This window comes from Macaca nemestrina, chromosome 11, assembly GCF_043159975.1.
Source record: "Macaca nemestrina isolate mMacNem1 chromosome 11, mMacNem.hap1, whole genome shotgun sequence".
In the NCBI taxonomy this organism is placed as follows: domain Eukaryota; kingdom Metazoa; phylum Chordata; class Mammalia; order Primates; family Cercopithecidae; genus Macaca; species Macaca nemestrina.
Genome location: NC_092135.1, coordinates 133,626,827 through 133,652,129, shown reverse-complemented (window position 1 = coordinate 133,652,129; position 25,303 = coordinate 133,626,827). Strand labels below are relative to the sequence as shown.

General features: G+C 50.8%; 1 protein-coding gene across 6 annotated transcripts in view; it reads right to left on the bottom strand.

Annotated features, from left to right (window-relative positions):
• Positions 1-25,303, bottom strand: part of LOC105473862 (ArfGAP with GTPase domain, ankyrin repeat and PH domain 1) — a 644,177-nt gene that overhangs the window by 566,670 nt on the left and 52,204 nt on the right. Inside the window, exon 1 of one of the 6 annotated variants that reach the window (XM_071073623.1) lies at positions 11,520-22,378. The exons of the other annotated variants lie outside the window; for them this stretch is intronic. Coding sequence (XP_070929724.1) covers positions 11,520-11,565 — 46 coding nt within the window. The 5' untranslated portion in view covers positions 11,566-22,378. Of the gene's footprint in view, positions 1-11,519; positions 22,379-25,303 lie in introns of those variants that run through there. 6 annotated transcript variants of the gene reach the window in all.

Here is a 25,303-nt window from a genome sequence, read left to right as displayed (position 1 = left end):
TGCTAAGTGCTGGTGGCTTTAGGACATGGCTTCACTTCATCAAGGAGCTTCAGTTTCTTTCTCCGTAAAACGGAGACAAACTCTGGTTCAATGGGTTGTTGCGTCAACAGAGTAAGAGAACGGGCGTCCACGCTCCACACTGCGCCTAGCCCACGGCAGGCAGCCCACAAACAGCAGCAGCTCAGATCCCACAGAGCTGCTCATCAACCTGCCAGCACCCCTTTGCCCTCAAGTTAGCTGGCAGAGCATCACCAAGCCCAGTAAGGAATGACGTCCATGTGGGCCTCGATCTGACAACCTGACACCTTCAGGGGCCTCCTTTCAGGCAGGCTGCAGCTCAGGATGCTGTCCAGGGGCCCTGAGGCCACTAGAGACATCACAAGGTCAGTGTGGAAATCCCCACTGAGTCACAGCCCCAGAGACTGGAGGGAACTGGCAGTGACACCCAGCCCACAGCACAACCTCCCAGAGGGCATATACTTGGCATTTCTTAAATACCAGCAAGGATGCTGGCTCCAAAGCCACCTTCTGGAAATGCCTCAGTTCTGCCCCAGAGCATCCTCTAGTGCACAGCCCTCCTGTTCTCAAGGCCCTCCGCGTATTGAGAGGCCACTGTCACCTCCCCCTTTCCACCTTCATCTTTGTCCTTTCCTCTCTCCTCCCCCACTTCCCCTACAGGCCCAGACCCCTCGGCTTCCTCAGCCGCCCCCCACAGTGGACAGTTCCCACCCTTCCCACCCCAAGGCCACCTTCCTCCTGGCCACCACCATCAGATGCTCCTGCCCTGCAGCCCCTTCTCCCCACCACTCCCTGGGCCTCTAAATAGTCCACCAGTCCCACAGTATGCGATGGGCTGGGAGGAAGCAGGTTGAAAACCTGGGGTTCACAGCTCCCCAGCTGCATACTGGCACAGACCTGAGACCCATGAAAAGACAGCTCCCATACAGATGAACAGCATAAGAACAGACACAGCGGGAGAAGCAAGGGCGCAGGTGTGAGTGGGGAGCTGTGGAACCTCTCCCAGGGACAGCGACTGGGGCCTGGACAGAAGGATGACCAGGTAGGTGCTCGAGCTAAATGACACTCAGGGCCCATCTCCCAGCTGAGGGCAGGGCCCACTGGGGCTCTGGAAGGGAAGGCCATGGGCCAGCTGAGGGCAGGACAGTCCTCTCCCGTGAACAAACACCGCTCTGCCTTTTCCCGTTCTCATGTCTGAACATCCTTCCAACTGAAACCAGGACAGGAAAGAAGAGAGGCAAAGACATCCAGCCCACACATCCAAGCTCTATGCATACCCTCCACCAAGGGCTGCCTGCTGGCCTGGGGGTGGGCACACTGGCAGTGTGCTCCCTTTAGGGGGACAGACCCGTGGGAGAGGTCCACACAGCCCCCACAACCAGGCTCAGGCCTGTACTGGGGTGAACAGTGTCCTCCCAAAGTTCACACCCACCCAGAAGACACACGCCGGGAAGAGGGCACGTGATAACAGAAGCAGAGACTGGAGTGACGCAGCTGCAAGGGATGTCCAGGATTGCCAGGGGCCACCAGAAGCCAGAAGAGGCTAGGAGGAATCCTGCCCTAGCTTCTGGAGGCAGCACAGCTCTGGGCACACCTTGATCTTGGCCTTACCTTGATTTTGGGCTTCAGGCCTCTAGAACTGTGAGAGAATGACTTTCTGTTGTTTTAAGCCACCTAGTTAGTTTGTGGCTGTTACGGCAGTCATGGGAAACTGACATAGGACCCCCTTCGGGCAGGGAAATCTAGGGTCCACTCATGTTAACCCTAACAACTTCCTGCCTGAATACACATACTGTGTTCCTTGAACAGCCTCTCCCTGGTCCCGGCTGGTCCTGCGGGATGAGGAAGGTGCTCAGCATACAACATAAATACAACAGGCAGGAGACAGACCTGCCCACTCACAGCACTGGTCACCTAGTCCTCTGTTTCATAAAATAAAGTGCTGGCCAAAACTCACGGCACACTCATGATTTGTGCTTTTCACTGTTTATGAATGCTTATCTGGAAATTAAAAAACAAATCAGTAAATCAATATTGATCTCGAGTTAATAATAGCAGCTATGGATGCAGCAGTCCTTCAGTCTGCCGTTGACTTTGCAGTGCACTGAAAAATAATACAAGGCCGTGCATGGTGGCTCACGTCTGTAATCCCAACACTTTGGGAGGCCAAAGCAGTCTGAAACCAGACTGACCAACACGGAGAAACCCCGTCTGCACTAAAAATACAAAATTAGCACATGCCTGTAATCCCAGCTACTTGGGAGGCTGAGGGAGGAGAATCGCTTGAATCCCAGAGGCAGACATTGCAGTGAGCCTAGATCACGTCATTGCACTCCAGCCTGGGCGAAAGAGTGAAACTCTATCTCAAAATAATAATAATAATAATAATAATAATAATAATAATAATACAATCGAGGAATGGACAAATGAGAGATGACACAAGCAGAGGAAAATATTGCTTATAAAATCTAGACAATCAGTGTACAAGTACTCACTATAAAATTATTTCCACTTTTCTGTATGAAAGTTTTCATAATGAAATGTTGTAAAACAATAGTTCAGTTGTAAAACAATAGTTCAGTGGCAAAACATTCTTTAATAGTTTCTTAATATCTTAGGAGGTTGAGGTGGACAAACTGCCCACCAGCCTGGGCAACATGGTAAAACCCGGTCTCTACCAAAATAAAAAATTAGCCAGGCATGGTGGCATGCACCTGTAGTCCCAGCGACTCAGGAGGCTGAGGTGGGAGAATGGTTTGAGCCTGGGAGGCCGAAGTTGCAGTGAGCAGAAATCATGCCACTGCACTCCAGCCTGGGTGACGGAGCCGACCCTGTCTCAAAAAAAAAAAAAAATTCCAAAAAGTCTTTTAATGTCAATGACATGAGAAGCTTTTGGTATTGATGCTTTATAGCAGGCCTTTTAACAGTATTTTCATCACAAATAACTAATGAGGTAAAGTGTCTTCACAATAACATTCACACACAGGAATCCCTGGTCAGTTCCTGTGAGCCCCGCCCCACCTTTCGTAGGTCACACTGTTAATTATGCTGGGTGGGCACGAGTGGTTAACTGCACAGGCAACACTGGAGATGAGAATCCTAAGATGAACCTGTTAAAATACCTGCTTCATTCCTATAAAACAGATACCACATAGCTAAGTGGGACCTCTTCACCTTGGTTTAAAATGCTGACAAGGGACAAAGAGCACCATGTGGCATGGGACCAATGCCAGGCTCACACCTGGCCCTGCGAGAACGATCTTGGCTCACACTTGGACCTGGATGGATGATCCTGGCTCACACCTGGACCTGCGAGGACGATCCTGGCTCACACCTGGCCCTGAGAGGATGCTCCTGGCTCACACCTGGCCTTACAAGGACGATCCTGGCTCACACCTGGCCCTGAGAGGATGCTCCTGGCTCACACCTGGCCCTGCGAGGACGATCCTGGCTCACACCTGGCCCTGCGAGGACGATCCTGGCTCACACCTGGCCCTGCGAGGACGCTCCTGGCTCACACCTGGCCCTGCGAGGATGCTCCTGGCTCACACCTGGCCCTGCGAGGACGCTCCTGGCTCACACCTGGCCCTGCGAGGACGATCCTGGCTCACACCTGGACCTGAAAGGATGCTCCTGGCTCACACCTGGCCTTACAAGGATGATCCTGGCTCACACCTGGCCTTACAAGGATGATCCTGGCTCACACCTGCCCCTGCGAGGACGATCCTGGCTCACACCTGGCCCTGCGAGGACGATCCTGGCTCACACCTGGCCCTGCGAGGACGCTCCTGGCTCACACCTGGCCCTGCGAGGACGATCTTGGCTCACACCTGGCCCTGCGAGGACGATCCTGGCTCACACCTGGCCCTGCGAGGACGCTCCTGGCTCACTCCTGGCCCTGCGAGGACGCTCCTGGCTCACACCTGGCCCTGCGAGGACGATCCTGGCTCACACCTGGCCCTGCGAGGACGATCCTGGCTCACACCTGCCCCTGCGAGGACGATCCTGGCTCACACCTGCCCCTGCGAGGACGATCCTGGCTCACACCTGGCCCTGCGAGGACGATCCTGGCTCACACCTGGCCCTGCGAGGACGATCCTGGCTCACACCTGCCCCTGCGAGGATGATCCTGGCTCACACCTGGCCCTGCGAGGATGATCCTGGCTCACACCTGGACTTGGGTGGTGGTTCAGACTCACAGCTGGCTGTGGGTGGTGGTTCAGGCTCACACCTGGACCTGGGTGGTGGTCTAGGCTCACACCTGGCCCTAGGAGGATGATCCTGGCTCACACCTGGCCGTGGGTGGTGGTTCAGGCTCACACCTTGGCCATGGGTGCTGCTCCAGGCTCACACCTGGCCCTGTGAGGACGACCCTGGCTCACACCTGGCCCTGAGAGGATGATCCAGGCTCACACCTGGCCATGGGTGGTGATCCAGGCTCACAAGTAGCCCTGGGTGGTGATCCAGGCTCACAAGTAGCCCTGGGTGGTGGTCCAGGCTCACAAGTAGCCCTGGGTGGTGGTCCAGGCTCACATCTGGCCATGGGTGGTGGTCCAGGCTCATACCTGGCCCCCTGGCAGGCTCAAGGCAGGCAAGCCCTTAACTACATGTGAACTGGATGAAAAGTAGAAGAACCTTAAATTTAGGAGTAGCACTTGAAGATATACTCAGAAGTATAGACAGCTCCATGGAATTTGCAGGGAGCTAGTCTCGGGTATTTGGCCTGAGCAACTAAAATCCTTCCCCCACCAAAGGTACCTGCAGGCCTCCCTGGCCTACTGTATGGCAGAAGGAACCAACTTCTGCAGCGAAGAACGCTCAGTAGTAGTCACAGTGTCCCTGGAGAGGGTGGCTGCTCCAAAGTAAGGCTCAAGGCTGTCATGTAAGCCAGGTTTCTCAGTCCAAGGAAAGCAGCCCGGCTGTCACCCCTGGTCAGTAGTAGCCAGATCACTTTAGGATTAGATGGATAAAGGCCAGGGTCATGATCATAAACAGATTTTAAAAGGTTGTGTGGGCTAAAGAAAAAACGTTCATGAGAAAAGGTAATTGAAAAGAGGAAGACCTATTGACTGGTCCAGAGACATTTCCTCCAAACGCAGAGCCACGTACTCGCCACGACACATGCACTCTCCCACAAAGAGGCTCCGGGAGCATCTGAGGATGGGTTTGGGAACCACAGACCTGTCCATACCACCACCCGGCTTCCCAGTGATAGCCACGTGACCTGGAGCAAGCTTCTTAACCTGCCGGAACCTCAGTGGCCCCATCTGTAAAAGAGGGTAAACAGACCCACTTCACAGGGGTGTGACAAGGATTAAATCAAACAGTCCAATTCAGCAGCCAGCACAGAGCCTAGCATATACCAGACCCTCAAGAAACGCTCGCTTCCTTCTCTCTCTCCATGCAGAGGTCCCTTCCCAAGCCACAGCAAAGTTCATTAGAATCAAGAGAATACAGCAAATTCCTAGAACTTACCCAGAGAGCCAAAATCACCCTATCTAAGAACAGGACGATCACTTTCTGAACAATCCAAGTCCCCCGGCCCCCGGCTATAATTTACACAGGAGAACGTTATAAAACGACAACTTCCTGTCCAACTGTAAAAATAGCCCAGTGTGTGCTGGGGACCTTGGATCCAATTAACACATTGCTTTCCTCCACAGAAGGAACCGAGGCAGCTTAGTTTCTGTGTGGGCGGAGGAAAGGGGGGCTGATTAGCGGAGCTCGGGAAGCTTCTCGGGGGGGGGGGGGTCACCTGGGCAAGAGGCATGGCAGTGTGAGCTCAAGTCACAGCCAAGAGAGGAGGGCATGGAGGCAGACACAAGAGCAGTGATAAAAGAACCAGACACAGCAAAGGGGGGAAGGATGGAAAGAAATGAAGTGCTGGGGACGCCCAGTGGGCCAGGGCTGGGGGGCACGGCCAAGGCCAGGCAGCTCAGGGGGTGCGAGGCATGAGAGATGCTGGAACTGCACGCCTCCCAAGGACAACAGACGTGCTGCATTCAGCATGAGGTAGGTCCTGTTTGCAGACTCTCCACAGGAGCCCCAGGCCAAAGTGACTGTACTTATTTTATTTTTATTATTTTTTGAGATAGGGTCTTGTTCTGTTGCCCCAGGCTGGTGTGCAGTGGCATGCTCCCAGCTCACTGCAATCTTGGCTTCCTGGGCTCAAAAGATTCTCCCGCCTCAGCCTCCGCAATAGCTGGGACTACAGACGCACACCCTCATGCTGGGCTAATTTTTTTGTATTTTTTTTTTTTTTTTTAAAGAGACGAGGTTCTCCCTATGTTGTCCAGGCTGGTCTTAACCTCCTGGGCTCAATCAATCCTCCCACCTCAGCCTCCCAAAGTTATGGGATTACAGGCATGAGCCACAACACCAGCCAGTATCCCCATTTTAAAGATGAAAAACACAGAGGCATGGTGACTTGCCCAAGGTCGCCCAGCTGCAAAGGACCGGAGCCAGGACCGAACCGGAGCCGTCTGGCTCCAGAGGCCCTGCTCTTAAACAGGACTAAGGGTTTTCACAAAAGAAGGCATGTGGAGGAGAGTTTTGCGAAGGACTCAAAGATAGTCCTGAGTCTGCCAGGCCACCAGAAAGCGCGGGGCGGTGGAGAGAAGCTGGACTGCTGGGACTGGGGAGGCACCTTGGCGAGTTGACGGCAGGAAGGGAAAGCAGTCTCCTACACGCCGTGCTCAGAAACACGTGCCATCAGTGCTATTCAGGAACAGGGCGCTCTGCCCCAAAACGCACAAGAAGGAGCGGGCTTCGGGGAACCATCTCTCTCCAAGGTTAGTGCCAAGTGGTGCAAAAAAAGACACGCTTTCCACTCCTCATACCACAGAGGCAAAAGGTACAATCACATGCTATAATCACTTGATTGCAGTCATAATATGTTATGATTTGACTACACTGCTTATCAAGGCATGAGAAAATAAAGGTACAGTTTCAATCATACTTAATGTAACACAGGAATCAAAGAATTGCTTTAAATCATGGTGAACAGCCTTAAAAGTTAACTAAAAACTGACTGATTTCCTTTAGAAGATTGCTTGACATAATCTTTTACATGCAAAAGTATAACACTACACATACCCCAATCTCTCAGCTCAAATATTTCGCGATCATTTGTTAAGATATGTGTTTTTGCTATTTTGACAATGTCAAGGTATGAGCTGGTTTGCTTTGGAGAAAAACCTCAAGATAGTCCATGGAAGAGCCATAAATCTAAGTTAAGTTAAAAGCCTTGAATTTTGTAAAACATGACAGAGGTCCAACTGGGAAGGGTATAAAGAAACCTATGTTTCAACTTGACTGGAAGTCACGGCTTTCCTCTACAAACAGAAGCAGCTTAGGCTCCGATCTGTCAACAGTTTTTAAATCAAAGGCCTTAGTTTCTGCCTTAAACACTAAGTCAATTACAGTTCTAATCCACAGAAGGTATGTAATGGGCCTCTATTTAAGTTTACAGATACTTTTTCCAAATACTGAATTAGCTATGTAATCCTCTCAACATCCTCCCCAACTAGGCAGACAGCAATAAGCCTCAAGAATACTTGCCTGGGGCTGGGACTGTCCAGGGTTAGCCCTAAACCTTAGAAGGAAGCCAGGTACACTCATCCGCAACCCTCCAGCCCTCCCCTTCTCCCAGCATCCCTCCAGGTCAGCAGCCAGAGGAAGCCAGAGATAAATGGTGTAACTATTAATAATCACACACCTGAACCAATGAGTAGGAATAAAGAAAAATTCTACCATGTCGGGAAAGCCCTCCCAACCTCACCCCCAAGTCAGTGGAAGAGCTTAGCAAGCCCTCCTGCCCTTCCCCGCAGCCCCTGACCTACAAGGTTTCCAAAAGGTCATTTGTTTGTGGGCAGTTTAAAAGTGGGGATACCCTTCCCTAAGGAAATAACATTGGAAACAGCGACTAGGTCCATGGACAACTCACTGAAACCTCCCCATCCCACAGTGAAACCGAAACTCTGTGCTCACATAAACAGCACAGGTGAGGAGGCAGTGAGACTACGGAAGCCAACACAACAGAGAAGGCTAAATCGAGACCCTAGGCAGGGGTGCACCCAGCACCAGTCCTGGGAGACCTCGTCCCACACTCTCCCCTGCAGGAGCCACCGTCTCCTGCCGCAAGCCTTCTGTGCGTGGCCCAAACAACCAGGCAGTGGCACCCACTCCAAAGAAACCCTCGCACCTTTATTGCCCGCACTGATATTCTGGACAACATTTTTTATGACTTTTCAAGGAGACATGAGAAACTGACAGAGGGCAGAGCATCTGGCTGTGACCTGAGGTTTCCTGGAGCATCGCTTGGCCTAGTGGAGAAGGCAACATCTGAGGTTTACAAGGCTGGAAAGGGGAGGTGCACTCATCTCCCACTGCCACGGTGACCACTCAGCTGACTGGCTACGAATGACGTGATTTCACTGTCTGACAGTTCTGAGGGTCACAAGTCCAACGTGGGTCTCACCAGGCTTACTCAGGTGTCAGCAGGGCTGTGTGCCCTTCAGGAGGCTCCAAGTTTCCTCACCTTTTCCAAAACTTTTAGACGCCATCCACAGTCTTTGGCTGGTAGCCTCCCTCCATCATCAAAGCCAACAGCGCTGCAACTCTCTCGCCCTCCTTCCACAGTCCCCTAACTCTCCTCTTTCACTTCCCTCTTCTACTTTTAAGTACTCTCATCATTTTGTTGAGCCCACAAGATCATCCATCTCAAGTTCTTAATCGTATCAGTAAAGTCCCTTTGGCCATGTGAGGTAACATCATCACAAGTTCTGGGGATTAGGGGACAGGCATCTTGGGGCCATTTTTCTATCTACCACAGTAGGGGAAGGGATGGGGAGGGGAAGGGGGAGGCAAGGAGGGAGGGATGGGGAGGGGGAGAGGGGAGAGGGGAAGGATGAGGGGAGGGGAGAGGTGCGGGGAAGCAGAAAGAGAGAAAGAAAGAAAGAAGAGAAATCAATCAATCAATCGATCTAAGCATGCTGATACAAAGACAGCCAAATACGCTGTGGAGGGGAAAACAACCTGTACAATATTAATAGAATTTCATTCTCCTTTTAAAAAATTGACAATTACCCCATCTTATAGCATATACAAAAAGTAAGTCAAAATCAAAGACCTAAATGTAAAATAAACCATCAGGAAACTGTCAGAAGAAAACATAAGGAGTATATTCTCATGACCTTGGATTAGGCAGTGATTTCTTAACTATGACACCAAAGTCCAAATAGCAAAGAAAAAAAAACAGGTAAATTAGATTTCATTAAAATTAAAAGCTTTAGTACCTCAAAGAACAATATCAATAACATTAATGGACAAACCACAGAAAAAAAAGAATATATTTGCAAATCATACATCTAATAAGTGTCTACTATCCAGAATCCATAAATAACTCCAAACACTCAACAATAAAAAGACCCAATTTAAAAACAGTCAAAAGATTTCAATAGGTATTACTCCTAAGATATACAAATGGCTGATAAGCATGTTTAAAAAAAAAAAAAAAAAAAAAAGGTCAACACCTTCAGCCACTAGGGAAATGCAAATCAAAACCACAGTGAGATACTACATCATACCCACCAAAATGCTAAATTTCAGGGGTATAGAAAATTTCTGGGAGGCCATAACATAACCACGTAACAGTGGTCATGTCTGGGGATCTGGATGAGGGATCATGAGGGATATCCTTCAGCTTTGTATCTCCTGTGCTAATTTTTCCTACACTGAGTACACATTACTTTCATAATGAAAAACTGACTTTCAACCTTAGAGAAGAAAGTTCACAATGAGAGATACTGACACTAACGTCAATCAACCCACTGGCATACGGCAAGCACCCACCAGCATCTGCAGGCGTGCTCATCACAGAGGCCTCTGGCTTGCCGCAGAGAAGTCCATCAAGTACAAAACATCAGCACCTGCTTCTCAGAACAACCTTCCAAACAGTCTTGGGATATCCAAATCACCCCTTCATTGTATTTTTATAAGGTCTAAGCTGGCAAGTTTCTAAAAAATCTTCAAGCCAGCTGTGGTGGCGGCTTAGGCCTATAATCCTAGCCCTTGGGGAAGCTGAGGCGAGAGGATCGCTTAAGCCCAGGAGTTCAAGATCAGCCTGGGCAACATGGCAAGACCCCATCTACACACACACAAAAATACAAAATATTAGTCAGGTGTAGTGGCGCATGCCTGTAGTCCCAGCTACCTAGGAGGCTGAGGTGGGAGAATTTCTAAGCCGAGGAGTTCAAGACCAGCCTGGGCAACATGGCAAGACCCCATCTACACACACAAAAAAATACAAAATATTAGTCGGGTGTAGTGGCGCATGCCTGCAGTCCCATTTACCCAGGAGGCTGAGGTGGGAGAATTTCTTGAGCCTGGGAGGCAAAGGCTGCAGTGAGCGGAGATCACACCACTGTACTCCAGCCTAGGACACAGAGCAAGACCCTATCTTAAAAAAAAAAAAACAAAAAAAAAAAACTTCAATGACATGTAATGAACTTTTTTTTTTTCCTTATTAAGAACAGACATGTTTGAGGCTATGGTAATGATTTCACAGCACTCACATTTGTAGATGTTCTCCTTCTACCCACAGTACCTTGGGGCTCCTCAGGAAATCAATTTGCACAGTGTTTTTATGGCTGAGGGTATAACGGCATTATTGTAAGTTGCTGCGGCTGAAAGCGGTTGCATCTTTCTAATCGCACATTTCAAGGCAGAGTCCTTTGTGAGGAATGCGGTCCCCATCCCATAACATTGTTCCTATGGGAAAACCAGACTGAGCTTCCTGGAACTCAGTGTGGGGGAAAGTGGGCTGGCCTCTCTGGGGTCTTTTTATTTCTCCTGAAGGCTACAACTGGAGGGTAGAGGGGTTAAAGCAGAAAGGGAAAGGAAGTGGATGGAGACGTGAGAACATTCTGGAAAAGCTCTGAGTATTTTCAAGGGCTTGAGAGGTCAGATTTCAAAACATATGGCTTTCCTGGTCACACTTGATTCTTGGAATCAATCATACACATATCTCCCAGAGATGCTGGGAGACAGGGAAACCGGAACCAAGAAAGACACACAGAGGTCTCCAAAGCACAGAAGCCTGTCAGGGACAGACAACAGAGGTGATGAGAAGGAGGTGACAGAAAAGAAAAGGAAGAGGTGACAGTACTCGAGGAGGAGAGCCTGGTCCATCTCCACTGAGCATCACACCCCCCATCTACACACAGCCCATGCAGAACCGAATAATTCCCATAAACGTGGGTCTGTATTGCATACCCTGCAGGGCCAGGCACAGAGCAAGGCCCCTTCCACACAGGGAAGGCCGCCAGCCTCCTACTCGCCATCCCCCTTCTCCACAGCCCGTGCCTGGTACTCTTCCCACTCACAGATGGACTCTGCCCCAGGTGTATCTGTCTCTAAAGACCACGTTGTTCGTCTAAACCTATCATTTTACAAACAGGCAGCCTCTGGAGGGGAGCTAACCTGTCCAGGACCTCACTCACATGGGGCAGGGCGCAAGGAAGCACCAATAGGTTCCTCAAACGTCATTTAAGCATCAGCAGTTAACTGTGGATCTAAAGTGTCTAACTTCCCCTTGTCGAAGTGTAGCCAAGTCCGTCGTTTTCATAAGGCTCGACCCCAGCACGTACCATGAAGGTGCACACAGCCACAGGGCGGGACCTGAAGTGCCCGCTCTGGGGTCAGGATGTCTGGGTGGACCACAGAAAGTTCCTCGACCCTCTGTGCCTCAGTTTCCTTATCCAGACAGTAGGGAAAGTTCTAGGACAGGACGCTGGAAGGATTAAGTGGGCTTCTTCAGGTTAAGCACTGAGAGTTACTGGCACAGAGAAAAAGGCCAATAAATGTTCACTGACATCATTTCTCATTTTCCATTTTTATAAGTTCTCTTTATATAAGTTCTCAAAAGCCAGAATCTTTGGAATGAACTCAGACTTCATGCCTTTTACCAAATCAAGATGACTCCAGAGTCCGTCCCCAGCACCACCGTCTTCGGAGTGATTTCCCTTCCCAACAGTGACACGTGAACAAGCCTTTCCAGCTTCAATAAAATCAACACGTGGTGAGCAACAGCTTCCGAGGGGAATGGACTGGGATCCCATGAAAGAGCCGGGCTCTGGGCATCCCCATGACCAGCCCAGCTCGGTTCCAGCCTTCCCCTCTCATTCCAAGTGGCAGATGTTCCCAGGGCTTCACCTCCCAGGATCATGAATGGTGGTTCACGTCCCACAGGCTCTGCTATGGAAGCAAGCAGGAGGCAGATCCGGTCAGCAAGACAACCAGACCCACGGGCTCCAGAGCTCATCCCAGGACCCAGTCCCGTAAATCCCCAGTCCCACGCCAGCTGGGAAGGCCAAGCCTGCCTTCAGGATCCGCCCCCGCAACCTCCAGAAAGCCCTGTGTTGCACAACAGAGGTACGCACTAAATGCTGTATCCTCAGAAAATGATCAAACCTGGATCTAAAATAAGCCAGCCCTCAGTCCAAACCTGACTTCTACATTGACAGTGAAGAGCAAAAGACCACACAAGCTTCAGTCAGGAATTTAGCCAAAAGACACTTCCAGTAACACATTCACTCCAGGGTAAATAAGCGCCACTTCTCAAATATACAATAGGCCACGCCTTTTAGATTCATGACCTTATGGTCTGAGAAGTTTAATATTCATCTTACTGTACTTTCTAAGGCAGGAGACACATATAACTATCTTACATCCGTTTGTGTTAATTTACATGTAGTAGCATATTATTTACATGCACACAGGGGAGAGAGGGAACCAGAGAGTATTGGAAAGGAAGACCAGCTTCCACTGAACTCAGCAGAAGGCTCCGGATGCCTTCCCTCCCACCAGGTGCCTGGTTAGAGCAGAAAACAGATAAAAGGTTAGGCACTCATGGCCCTCTACTGAAATCCTTCTCTGGTTTGTGTCGCCTGAGTCCCCAAGACTGCCTTGTCCCATCCTGAAGACTTAGGTGTGGGCAGCCTGGACGAGACTGGCCTGGGCCTTGGGGTCGGTGTCTCTCCTCTCTCTTCTGTAGCCACTGAAGCAAAGGGTGAGCCCCAGAACGCAGACGGCAGGTGTAGGCCAAGGACAAAGGGGACCCAGGGGGTCACAGGCTTGTTCTTGGACCTGGACCTGGGGGCTGATCAGTGGCCTGGACAGAAAGGGTGCTCTGTGATCAGTGGAGGCATGAGGAGGCAGCTCTGAGGAGCTGCTGCAGGTGTGCAGGCCAGGCCCCACCAGGCTGGCTCCCTCCCACATGCACAACCCTTCTTCAGGTCTCAGTCTCCCCGTCCATCCTTCTGGAGGCTTCCGGAAGTCAGGCTGGAGGCATCGCTCTCCTGCAGGATGCTGTTTCTCCCTCACAGCTCCCAGGCAGCCCACAGGTAGAAACACAAGGACACAGCAGCCAGGTCTACGTCGCTTTGCTTTTGAGGTCTAAGTATTGCTTTGCCTCATTGTGTACCTGGCCCAGAGCAGGTGCCCCAAATATTCCTCAGCCAATGAACCAACCGACCAATCAATGCCCTGCACAAACCTGCAAACTCCAGTCTCACACACATGGCATGCCCCCAAATCAAGTCGCTATTGAACTTCTGTAACTCAGAAATGAGTGATGACCTCCAAAGTCTCCTCTCCTGAGCACTTCAGCCAACCAGGGCTTCACTACGGTCTGAATCACAGAGGGAGACTGACAAGGCCAAAGCAGAAGTTCAAAAACATGGTTTGGGCCAACTTCCTTATACTCTGTCAAAAGGAACCTGATGAAAAGGCCCCAAGGCCTGAAGAGCTCACGCACAGCCGGCCTCCAAACATGACTACCTCTTCCTGCTGTAGCACAGCTGGCGGCGGCGGAGGGAATGACATAAGCTGCCTTCGCTTGCAGCCAGTGACCCCCATGCCGGCCCCAGTCCAGCCCTGGATGTGCCTGGAGAGTGTGCCCCACATGCCTGTTCCCTGAGCTCCACCCACCCACCTGCTCCAGGTTCACGTGTGTCACTGGCAGGGACCAGGCATCTATGAGCATCTTCCTGTGCACGTGGCCAGGCTTTGCAGACTGGACTGGGGACTGCCTTTACTCAGACACTAGAAATGGAGACCAGTGAACACAGAGACAGGGCAGGGTGGCAGGTTCTGTGCATCACAGAAGTGGGTGGGGACGGCAAGAAGGATGGCACTGCAGAGCAGGCAAGCCTCTGGCTCCTTCAAGAGAGACTTCAGAAACATCCATCTGGCAACAAGAATCAGCAACCCCTGTGGTTCTGCCTAGGAGCATCCAGGCTGACGCTGGCGGCCGCACTGTCCTCACCCCAGCCCCACCCCACAATGCTGAGAAGCCAACTGCTCCACGACCTCTCAAGGACCCTCTAAAATTGAACTGGCTGGAGAAGAGGCATTGTTTGAAAAACCCAAGAAACAGTTCCGGCCAAGTGCTGTGGCTCACACCTGTAATCCTGGCAATTTGGGAGGCCGAGGTGGCTGAATCACCTAAGGTCAGGAGTTCAAGACCAACCTGGCCAACATGGTAAAACCCCGTCTCCACTAAAAACACAAAAATTAGCCAGGCATGGTGGCAGGCGCCTGTAATCCCAGCTACTCAGGAGGTTGAGGCAGGAAAATTGCTTGAACCCAGGAGGCAGTGAGCCAAGACTGCGCCACGGCACTCCAGACTGGGCAACAAGAGCAAAACTCTGTCTCAAAAAAAAAAAAGAAAAAGAAAAGAAACAGTTCCATGATTTTAAAAGGGAAAGGAAAGAGAAGAAAGAAACAGCTCCAACGGACATCAAGGCATTTTTCAAGGCACTTGGAACTTCCAACCACAGGCGTGTAAATGGACCATCCTCCCTAAAGCTGGAGCTTTGCTGGTGGTTTCCTGAAAGGCACTGGGAACAGCAGGCCCAGGTGCAGAGAGGGCTTCTGATTAACGGGCTGTAACACAGCAGCCTGACCTGGCATCTTCTTTCCTTCCCAGGAAATCAATGCCCGAGCGCAGGTGCCCCACCTCTACCCTGGGGTTGTTAAGAGCTCACCCCTGGGCCCTAGGAGGGACCTCAAAACAAATGTCACTTGGCCCGGTCACATGCAAACTTCCCAAATAAGAAACCCAAATAAATGGTGCGGAGCATCTAAGCAGGCCACTCTGCTTCAGCGTGAGCACCGCAAGGCAGGCTGGACCACGCTAATTAAAATGAGATGCTCAAGATCAGAGTTCCTAATTACCTGCCAAATTAATGTGCTGTCTTACAGGCTCCTTCTCCTTCTCCCAAAAGCCCTACCTTAACCCAACCTTTCTATTTTTGGAGATCACTTTCCCCAGAGCCTTCTGCAGTCTCCCGCAGCGACTGGGTGGTATTGGTTACAAATAAGCTTCCCCGAATTTCTGGCCAGAGGTAAGTCACCGACAAAAGCCTTTGTCCACCCAGTAAGGGGTCCAGGAGGGCCGACCTCAGAGGGCTGGTCTCGGCACAGGCCCCACCACGGGGTGGGGTGGGAGGCGGAGGCAACCGTGCTTTGGGATCCTTGCATGGAAGTTCCTTTCACGCATCAAGTGAACCAACCCACTGTCAGGTGGAAATACGACTTCAACTGCTCAGCATGAGGAGTGCCGCTTACGAATGTCACATGTGCTCACAGGTGCCCTGAACACTCCTCTCCTGCACCCCACCGTCACCTGCTTGAGACTCTGGCACTTGGCTCTCTCCAAATCCCGGACCCTGGAGGCAACGTTCCAAACGGTGGCTCCAGACGTAAACTGTACCTGGGTCACCAGGGACCAGGCTCCACTTCACGCACAAATGCCACACCCCCAAATGTGAGCCAGCAGGCCAGAGAGATGCGTGCACTTGCCTTCCTAATATCGACAATGGTGATTCCAGCTGGAGCAATTATTTACTAACTACTCACCATGTGCCAGTGACCTCGAATCAGTTCTTAACTAATCCTAGCAATACAATCATGTAGTTTTTAAAACTAACTGTGGGATTAAAGAAGAGGTATGTAAACAACTATGTTTTATTAAAACTTCACAGGAGCATCATGACCTGATCAAGACAAAACAACTCACAACTTCCTCTGACCCCCACTGCCTCCCAGATGTCCGCAGTCATTGGTCACCTCTTGATCTCAAACCCCTCCTCTTCCCCCAGCCCTTAATATAAAAAGCCTAAAATCTGTACTGACTTAAGACAGTACTTGAGAATGTTAGTTCACCATCTTCTTGGTTTTCAAATACCCCTGCTTTTTCTCCCACCAACCCTCGGCTCTCAAGTCCGGCTTTCGAGTGGTGAGTAGCTGATTCTGCATTCGGTTACAGTATTAATGCCAACTGCAGATGAAATAAAGCAGAGGCTCAGAGGAACCACCCAGCTAGTGAGTTGACTGAAAACTGAAACCCAGATGTGGCTGTCCCCATACCCTTCACTGTGTCACACACACAAGCAGATACGTGTGTGGATGTATGTGTGTGAGAAGTTAGGGCCAAGACAGGCGCTGCCTCTCTGCACTCCTAGAGCCCACAACAAGGCCTCTGATGCTCTGCGGAGTCAGAACCCGGCTCAGCAGAGAGGGATGGGGCCATCACACTCTCTGTCGGGCACTGCATTCTGCAGCTGGCTTTCCGAAACCCAACTCTCTCAACTTTGGCCACTGTTCTCTTCTCACTCTTCAACTCTCTGAACTCTCCTGGTCTCCTTTTCCTCCATTCTCCAGGTTAAGCCTCTCTGCATCCCTCACCCACAATCCAGCTCCAAACCTCTGCCAGGTGTGTGTGCACCTGCCCATCCCCCGCATCCCCAGTGCCTGGCCAATGGCAGCAGCATCCCCCTACACACATTATGGGTGAGCTCATGAGGGCAACCAAAGCCAGGTGTGAATGAAGGAGTAGCAGAAAAAATCCCACACTTCCCAGGAAGTCCATTCCCCAGTGCTCTGCACGGCACTCAAGCAGCCAATGGCTCTGCTTGACTGAGTTGGTCTTCCTGAGCTCCAACAATGCCAAGCCTTAAACACATAATGAAATCCCACTTGCATTATAAGGACACCAAGGCAGCACTCCAAACCTGGCTTCCTAAGCTATTTGCAGTTACTAAATGTCCCCGACAGAATTTCTTGGCGCCAATGTTTCTCTACTTCCTGCAGAAACTATTTCTCAACACCATCAATAAGCAGAACTGCAGGTGGTTCTCAGAAGCCCTGTCCAGAGTACTGCGGCCAGAGTTACGGGGCACTGAACAGCCAAGCACACACACTTCCTGCAGTCCCCTTCCAGCGGGTGGCAGGCACCAGAGAAAAAACGTTAGTTCTACAACTCCAACTAGAGTTATTTCAAGAAATCTTGCAAACTTCCTATCTTTTTAAGAGGGTAAAATCAACCAGGAGAAAGCTGGGATCACCCTCCTGGCTCCTCACAGCTGAAGGACAGCAGTGGCCGCCTCCAGCTTCACAGGAAGCTCCTGAGGCCCAGCAATGCTCAGTTTGTGTTCTCCAGAGGACCCCCTTTCTACACCTTCGGGACCTACCAGTCAAGGTGAAGAGCAAAGGTAACATTCAGAGAAAGCCTTTTAGGGTTTATCCTGCTTTGCCTAAAGATGCTCCACTCACAAATGCTCAGCAAACATCCTGCAGGAGAGAAACAGCGCCCATCTGCCACGTGCCTTGGAAGGAAAAACGTTTTAACTAGTCTCACAAAGGGTGCTGACAATGTGTGCGGCTCAGGCTGGCAATGGTAGTTCATGCCTATAATCCCTGCACTTTGGGAGGCTGAGGTGGGTGTATCCCTTGAGCCCAGGAGTTAGAGACCAACCTGAGTGTCAATGGGTGACACCTGTCTCTACAAAAAAAAAAAAAAAAAATTAGCCAGGTGTGGTGGGACCTATAGACCCAGCTACTTGGGAGGCTGAGCTGGGAGGACCACCTGAGCCTGGGAGGTTGAGGCTGCAGTGAGCTATGATCGGGTCACTGCACTTCAGCCTGAGTGACAGAGTGAGACCTTGTCTCAACAGAAAGAATTCGTCTAGCCCTTCTCTCCTCACCCTCTAAGAATCAACTCAAGAGATGCAGAGGCCTGGAAATCCTGATCCAAGAAGGCGTACAAGTGAGACGTGAGGACCGTTCCCAGGTGGCCTAACCTCAGATGACATCAAGCAACCAACTCACACCACTGGGGGTGGCCAGGGAGGTGGGATGTCCCCGACCCCCACTTCTCTTCCTCAGAAGCAAACTCACTCTTAAGAACACGATCTACGGCCAAGCACGGTGGCTCACGCCTGTAATCCCAGCACTTTGAGAGGCCAGGGTGGGTGGATCACTTGAGACCAGGAGTTCAAGACCAGCCTGGCCAACATGATGAAACCCCATTTCTACTAAAATACAAACATGAGCTGGTTGTGGTGGTGCACGCCTGTAGTCCCAGCTATTCGGGAGGCTGAGGCAGGAGAATTGCTTGAACCCAGGAGGTGGAGGTGGCAGTGAGCTGAAACAGTGCCACTGCACTGCAGCCTGGGCAACAGAGTGAGACCCCATCTCAAAAAAAAAAAAAAAAGATAAAAATAAATAAACACTATCTCATCAGCATGGACGAGCTCACTCCAGCCACAGGAAGGCTCTGCAATCGTCACCAAGTTCGGCATCGTGCGCGGAGATCCCCACGCCTCGGGTGTGGGCGCTGCTGATCCTGTGCTACGGTCCTGCTGGGCCCTCGGCACCTCTGCGGCAAGCACACCTGTCTGCGGCTCTCAGACTGAAGCCTGTGGACCCTCATCCACTCCAAGTCTGGAGTCAGCAGGTGTGCGGTGGGGCCCAAGAACTGGCATTCTAGCACACTCCGGGCAGGCACTGACACTGCTGTGAATGGCATTTGAGGTGAGGGAGGCAGAGCTGGGACCAGGACCTGAGAGCCCGTGTGCACGCTCAGCTGACTCCCAGTGACGAACAGCTATGAGAAGTCACTGACAGTGATTTTATAAAGAGCTCAAAGGCAAAGAAACACAGAGCCCCAGAGAAAGAGTGCCAGAGGGGACCCTAGCACAAGGCATGAACGTGGGGACTTGCCCTCCTCGCCAGTCAGGGCTGCGGAGAACACTGTGATGAGCAGGTGTCTCAGGCTGCCTGTGTGCTCGGTGATAATCCATCTGCTAAGACAGCCACGGGGGCTGGGAGTGTGCAGGCTGCACACAGGACGCTGGCTCTGCCCCACTCAGGGTCTAGTCCAGACATGGACATGCCACTCTATCTCTGAAGCAGCAACCCTACCCGTCCTTCCTGAAAATGTACAACACAAGGACATTTATCATGTTATACAGCTGCAGACCACGAAAGAGTTATGTGAGACTACCAGAGCCAAGGAGTAAGGCCCAGGTAGTTCCTCCACCGAGGGCCGCCTCACACCTGTGGTCACCCGCGAACATCCCCAGCCTCTCATCACCCTCCACCTGTGCAGGGCGAGTCCTCCCACTCACTCCACCAATCCCCATGCTCCCAGGGATGGTAGGCCACTGTGAGATGCAACCAGGGTGTTGTCTACACCTGCTTGCCAGAGTAAGAATCCTGAGAGGTGTCAACAGTTCTCCTATATAGACCGCGAGCTGCTAGGGGCACTCTTAAATTCATGTGAATGCCCAGAAATTATCAACACATTTGCCAGGTGCTAAAATGTGAACAGTATTAGGCTCATTTTTAAAAAATTAGATGGTGCAGGCCAGGTGCAGTGGCTCACGCCTATAATCCCAGCACTTTGGGAGGCTGAGGTGGGTGGATCACAACGTCAGGAGATCAAGACCATCCTGGCTAATATGGTGAAACCCCGTCTCTACTAAAAACACACAAAAAAATTAGCCGGGCGTGGTGGCAGGCACCTGTAGTCCCAGCTACTTGGGAGGCTGAGGCAGGAGAATAGCGTGAACCCAGGAGGCGGAGCTTGCAGTGAGCCAAGACCGGGCACTGTACTCCAGCCTAGGCGACAGAGCGAGACTCCGTTAAAAAAAAAAAAAATAGATGGTGCAAAGCAGTTTTAAAGAAACAAAAGTAATCCAAAGGAACAAAAGCTGCCCACAGGCAGGCGGAAGACGGACGAGCAATGCAACTCCGTACATAAAAGGCTGCCAACACCACCTAGAACAGCAAGGCTGGGCTAAAGGCACAGGCTGGAAGCAAGGGTCTCATGCTGGCTGGTGAACACCCTACATCGCCTCCCAACCTCAACAGCATCTCTCCAAGTAGCTGAGGGTGCTCTCTCTGGGGTTCTCTGACAGGAGGGGGCTTAAGCAGTCTGCAACCCTGCATGCTGCCCTTCCCAGGTAAGAGCTGGCATCCCAGCAGGCTGCACTCGCCAGCTCTTCCCAGTCATCCCTGTCCTCCACGTTCCTCCCACCTTTGTCATCTACAGGAACCAGCCTCTTCTAGTTTGCATTCCTTAGAAATAAAAGGTCTGGAAAATCCCGCTGAACATGGCACACCATCCTCAAAGAACTAAGAGGTATAAAATCTAAGAAGAGGAAGCCTTGAATGATTTACAGTCATCAGCATGAGCTCCAAGTACCCTGGGGTTGTGTCTCTACAAGGAGAGCAGGTCCCAGTTTCTGCACAAGCTGCCCTGTAGTGCTTTCCACGCAGACTTGGACCACCTCGCAAGCAGGGCAGGTCCTCTCTAGGGCAGGGGTCCAGATGCATTTTCTGTAAGGACCAGGTGCAAACACAGCCAAAGGCAATATAAGCGAAAGGCTATGGCTGTGTTCCAATAACCCTCTATGTTAAAAAACGGGGCAGTGGCCTGAGTTGGCCGACCCATGTCCCAGAGCACCCCTGGTCAAACGCACGGGTACTCTTCTAATGAAGGGTGCACCCTCACATGCATAGATAACTCAGGTTCTGCTGCCAAATGAGTGGGCTGCAAAAATCTGTGCTTTGGGGTTTTCGAATTCCAGATAAGGGGCTGCAGGTCTTCACACATTGTGGCATTTCTTTTCTTTTTTTTTTTTTTTTAAATGGAGTTTCATGATTTTTGCCCATGCTGGAGTGCAATGGCACGATCTTTGCTCACTGCAACCTCTACCTCCTGGGTTCAAGTGATTCTCCTGCCTCAGTCTCCTGAGGAGCTAGGATTACAAGTGTATGCCACCATGCCTGGCTAATTTTGTATTTTTAGTAGAGATGGGGTTTCACCATGTTGGCCAGGCTGGTCTCGAACTCCTGACCTCAGGTGATCTGCCCATCTCCCAAAGTGCTGGGATTACAGGTGTGAGCCACCGCACCTGGCCCGTCGCTGCATCTCTGAAGGTAAGTTGGAGAGAGGTGAAACGAATCTGAAAGTGAAGGAAAAGGAAATGGGAGAAAGTGAGCCCATTCAGCAGCACCAGCCTGTACCGCATTTTACATGAGCGACACTACAGGAACAGGAGAGCAGTGCGGTGTGCAGCGCAGCTCTACCACTGCCGTTCCAAGGGAGATGAGATGCAGTCTGCTGAGTGCTTGACTCAGCTCTCTGCCCTAGAACAGGAACAGCAGAGCAATCACGCTGTTTGTTTTCTTGCTCTAAGATGGACACAGCGATTTCTCATGACACTGGGGCAGAAACAGCAGCCTGACGCCAACCCTTTGACTACAGCTTGGCTAACAAATATTGTACGTGTCACCACTATACCTGCATTCTCATGAAATAATTCAGAAACCACATGCTAAACACAGACAGGCATGGAATTTCACCGGGCTCTTTTCTGTTCAACCCACAGACACCGAGCATCTGACTGTTGCCTCTACTACCAAGTTCACCTTGGCATTTGCGAATTCAGCTTCTCACAGGAGCAAGGGGAAATAAGGCCAACCCCACAGTAGAAAGGACTCATGGCGGGGCACGGTGGCTCATGCCTGTAATCCCAGAACTTCAGGAGGCTGAGGAGGGCAGGCCATTTGAGGTCAGGAGTTTGAGACCAGCCTGGCCAACACGGCAAAACCTCATCTCTACTAAAAATACAAAAATTAGTCGGCTGTGGTGGTCAGTGCCTGTAATCCCAGTATTTTGGTAGGCCAAGGCAGGCAGATCACCAGAGGTCAGGAGTCTGAGACCAATCTGGCCAATATGGTGAAACTCCGTCTTTACTAAAAATACGAAAATTAGCCAGGCGTGGTGGTGCATGCCTGCAATCCCAGCTACTCTGGAGGCTGAGGCAGGAGAATCGCTTGAACCCGGGAGGCAGAGGTTGCAGTGAGCCGAGATCGCGCCACCGCACTCCAATCTGGGTGACAAAGCGAGACTCCGTCTCAAAAAAACAAAAGTAAGTCAATGTAAGCAGCATATTACTGCCCGGAGTTTTACTGAGGTGTTGGGAGAAAAAAAAGAATTAAAAACAGGTAAAGACTTGCTAAAGAGATTTCTTTTTTTTTTTTTAATTTATTTATTATTATTATACTTTAAGTTGTAGGGTACATGTGCATAACGTGCAGGTTTGTTACATATGTATACTTGTGCCATGTTGGTGTGCTGCACCCATCAACTCATCATTTACATCAGGTATAACTCCCAATGCAATCCCTCCCCCCTTCCCCCTCCCCATGATAGGCCCCTGTGTGTGATGTTCCCCTTCCTGAGTCCAAGTGATCTTATTGTTCAGTTCCCACCTATGAGTGAGAACACGTGGTGTTTGGTTTTCTGTTCTTGTGATAGTTTGCTAAGAATGATGGTTTCCAGCTGCATCCATGTCCCTACAAAGGACGCAAACTCATCCTTTTTGATGGCTGCATAGTATTCCATGGTGTATATGTGCCACATTTTCTTAATCCAATCTGTCACTGATGGACATTTGGGTTGAATTTCTTAAAGCCTTCAAGAATCAGAAAAAGAAAGTGTGTAACTCTGGACACGGGCCTCAAGTGGCTAGCTCATCTCCTTGGAGTTAATGGTGTCCCAAAGCCACTGTCTGTCCCCGCCCTGGTCTGTGCTGGAGTGTAGAGAGCATCTCTCCACCGTGGGGTCTTACCCTACGATCCTAAAAGCATGGGGATTTTTTCCCTGTTAAACAGTCAAAGACTCCTAGATCTCTCTGGGGAAGCCTTTCTGCTGAAGCGGTTCACCTCCGCACAGCTTCACGGCTGCCACAGCAGGTCCCCACGGGTGGAGAGCCGAGTACTGCCAGTGAGCCGCCTGCACAGTCGGCTTCCACAAACTGCTCGGTTTTCCTTAACCTTCTTTTAACCTGCTTCAAGATGCACAGCAGCGTCTAGATAAAAATCTTTTCATTTTGTCGAAGAAGAAACTGATGACCACCGAGGTAAAGCAACTTGCTAACCAAGAAAGAGTACACTGAGAGGTCTCAGACTGACAGCTCCTTGTTCTGACCCACCCTGAGGTCATTCACGTGGTTCTGGACTCCAAACCTGCTGGTGAGAAGACAAGCCATTTTCATCACTCCCAAGGATGCCCCCACACCCCCATCACCACCCCAGCCATGTCTCCACACTCACACCCTCACCATCACCACTAGCTGCGAAGAAACCTGAACCCTGGATGGAAACCACCATTCACCTTGGAAGGGACCCAGCCTGGCTTCCCAGCAGAGATCTGCGACAGACGTGCAGATTCCAGGCACGGCTCTGGGGCCATAATTCCTTCTCTTGTGAGGACGCCAGGAACCACCAGAAGTGCAACCTGGTTAACTTAAAATCTGGCTACTTCCAGACTACACTTCCACTTTTCTTGTCCCTTCTGCCTCTGAAAAAAGACTTTCAAGCCATCTATTTCTCTTTGTGGGATATAATCAAGGACCTGAAAAAGCAGGATGTCCCCATCAGGTGGCAACTGAGGGCCTGCTGGACGCTCAGACATGGGGTTCCTGTAGCTCCATCTTGGGCTCGGATGAACAATAGTCACATAAAATAAGAAATCAACTGAATTCTAGCAGAACAGCCGGATTGGTGTGGCCTGCTTTGATGAGAGCTGTCCTCCATCCCTCAATTTCTGCCCTCCCCTTCACAGACAGACTGTTGCAGTTCATTTGAAAGCACACAGCACAGCTGGGCACAGACGGAACCTAACTCACTCCTCACAGCAGGCGAGGGCTGAAGAATCTTAAAGAATGAGGAGGGTCTGGCCAAGGTGCCTACGGGCGAAGGGTGGGGAGCCATCCAGACAGAGGGGACCCTGCCTGCCTGCCTTCATGGTCAAGAGTCAGTCATTCAAGTACTCAGCAACGCCAACGATGCCTGGTGCTTCTTTGAGTACTCAGCAACGCCAACAATGCCTGGTGCTTCGCCAGATATCGGAGGTGTGTGGACAGTGGTCCTGGGCCTCGGCACTTTCAGCACCAGCAGAGCCAAGACAGAATCCAGCTCTGTCCAGCATAAAGCAACATCCCACAGGCTGGAAGAAGCATGTCATTGCAGGTGAGAGGACGGAAAGAGGACTCCAGCCAAGTAATCCGGGGGAGCACGGGAGCAATACGTGTTGATTTCCAGAGGCAGAATCTGTAGGGAGAGCTGCCAGGAAGGAACTCCACCAAGGGCAGTGACGCCCACGGCCCAGCGTCTTCAAAAAGAGCAAATGACTCTGGGAAACAGCAACGGAGTCGGAGTAACACTAACAATGTGCTAGAAGCAGAAAACCCCAGCTGCTACTACTTCCCCTGCAGGTGCAAGAGACCCAGAAAGGTTCTGGCTCAGTCTCAAACTTCCTATAAGTAAACCTCTAAGTAAGGGCTCACACGCCAGCCCTGCAGAACTGTGACTAGGAGGGAGGCACTGTTCTCCTGAACCTTGTAACCCTGCAATAATCGTTCCTTCCTTTCCAGGGCTAAATACTCACACTCGGGCTGTACAGCTGAATTAAGCCGTGTTTCACCGATCACATTCTTGAACACCGAACACTATTTTCCACACGAGAAGGAGGTGATGGCCAAAATGATTTTACTCAATGGCACTATTATTAAGAAGTCCTTTGAACCTATGTGCCGTTATTTAGAACAACTTGTCCAGTGCCCATATCATGGGCCGCGTGGAGTCATATTTCCGCTAACAGACCATGATCTAAACAACAAAGCAGCAAGAACCATGGTAAGGGACGGAAGGCTGGGACGGAAGGTTCAGAAAATTGTCTAATTCCACTATATAGAGTGTAAAAGACTTATTGGTATGTCAAATGACCCCTTATCCCATGAGAATACTGCTGAACTCAAACCTGAATTTTAAAACTATTCAAAATTTAACTTAAAACCTTCCCCACCACACCAAGAATACTCGAGTATTGAGAAGACAGCAACGTGACCCAGCAGAAACAAAGCAAGTC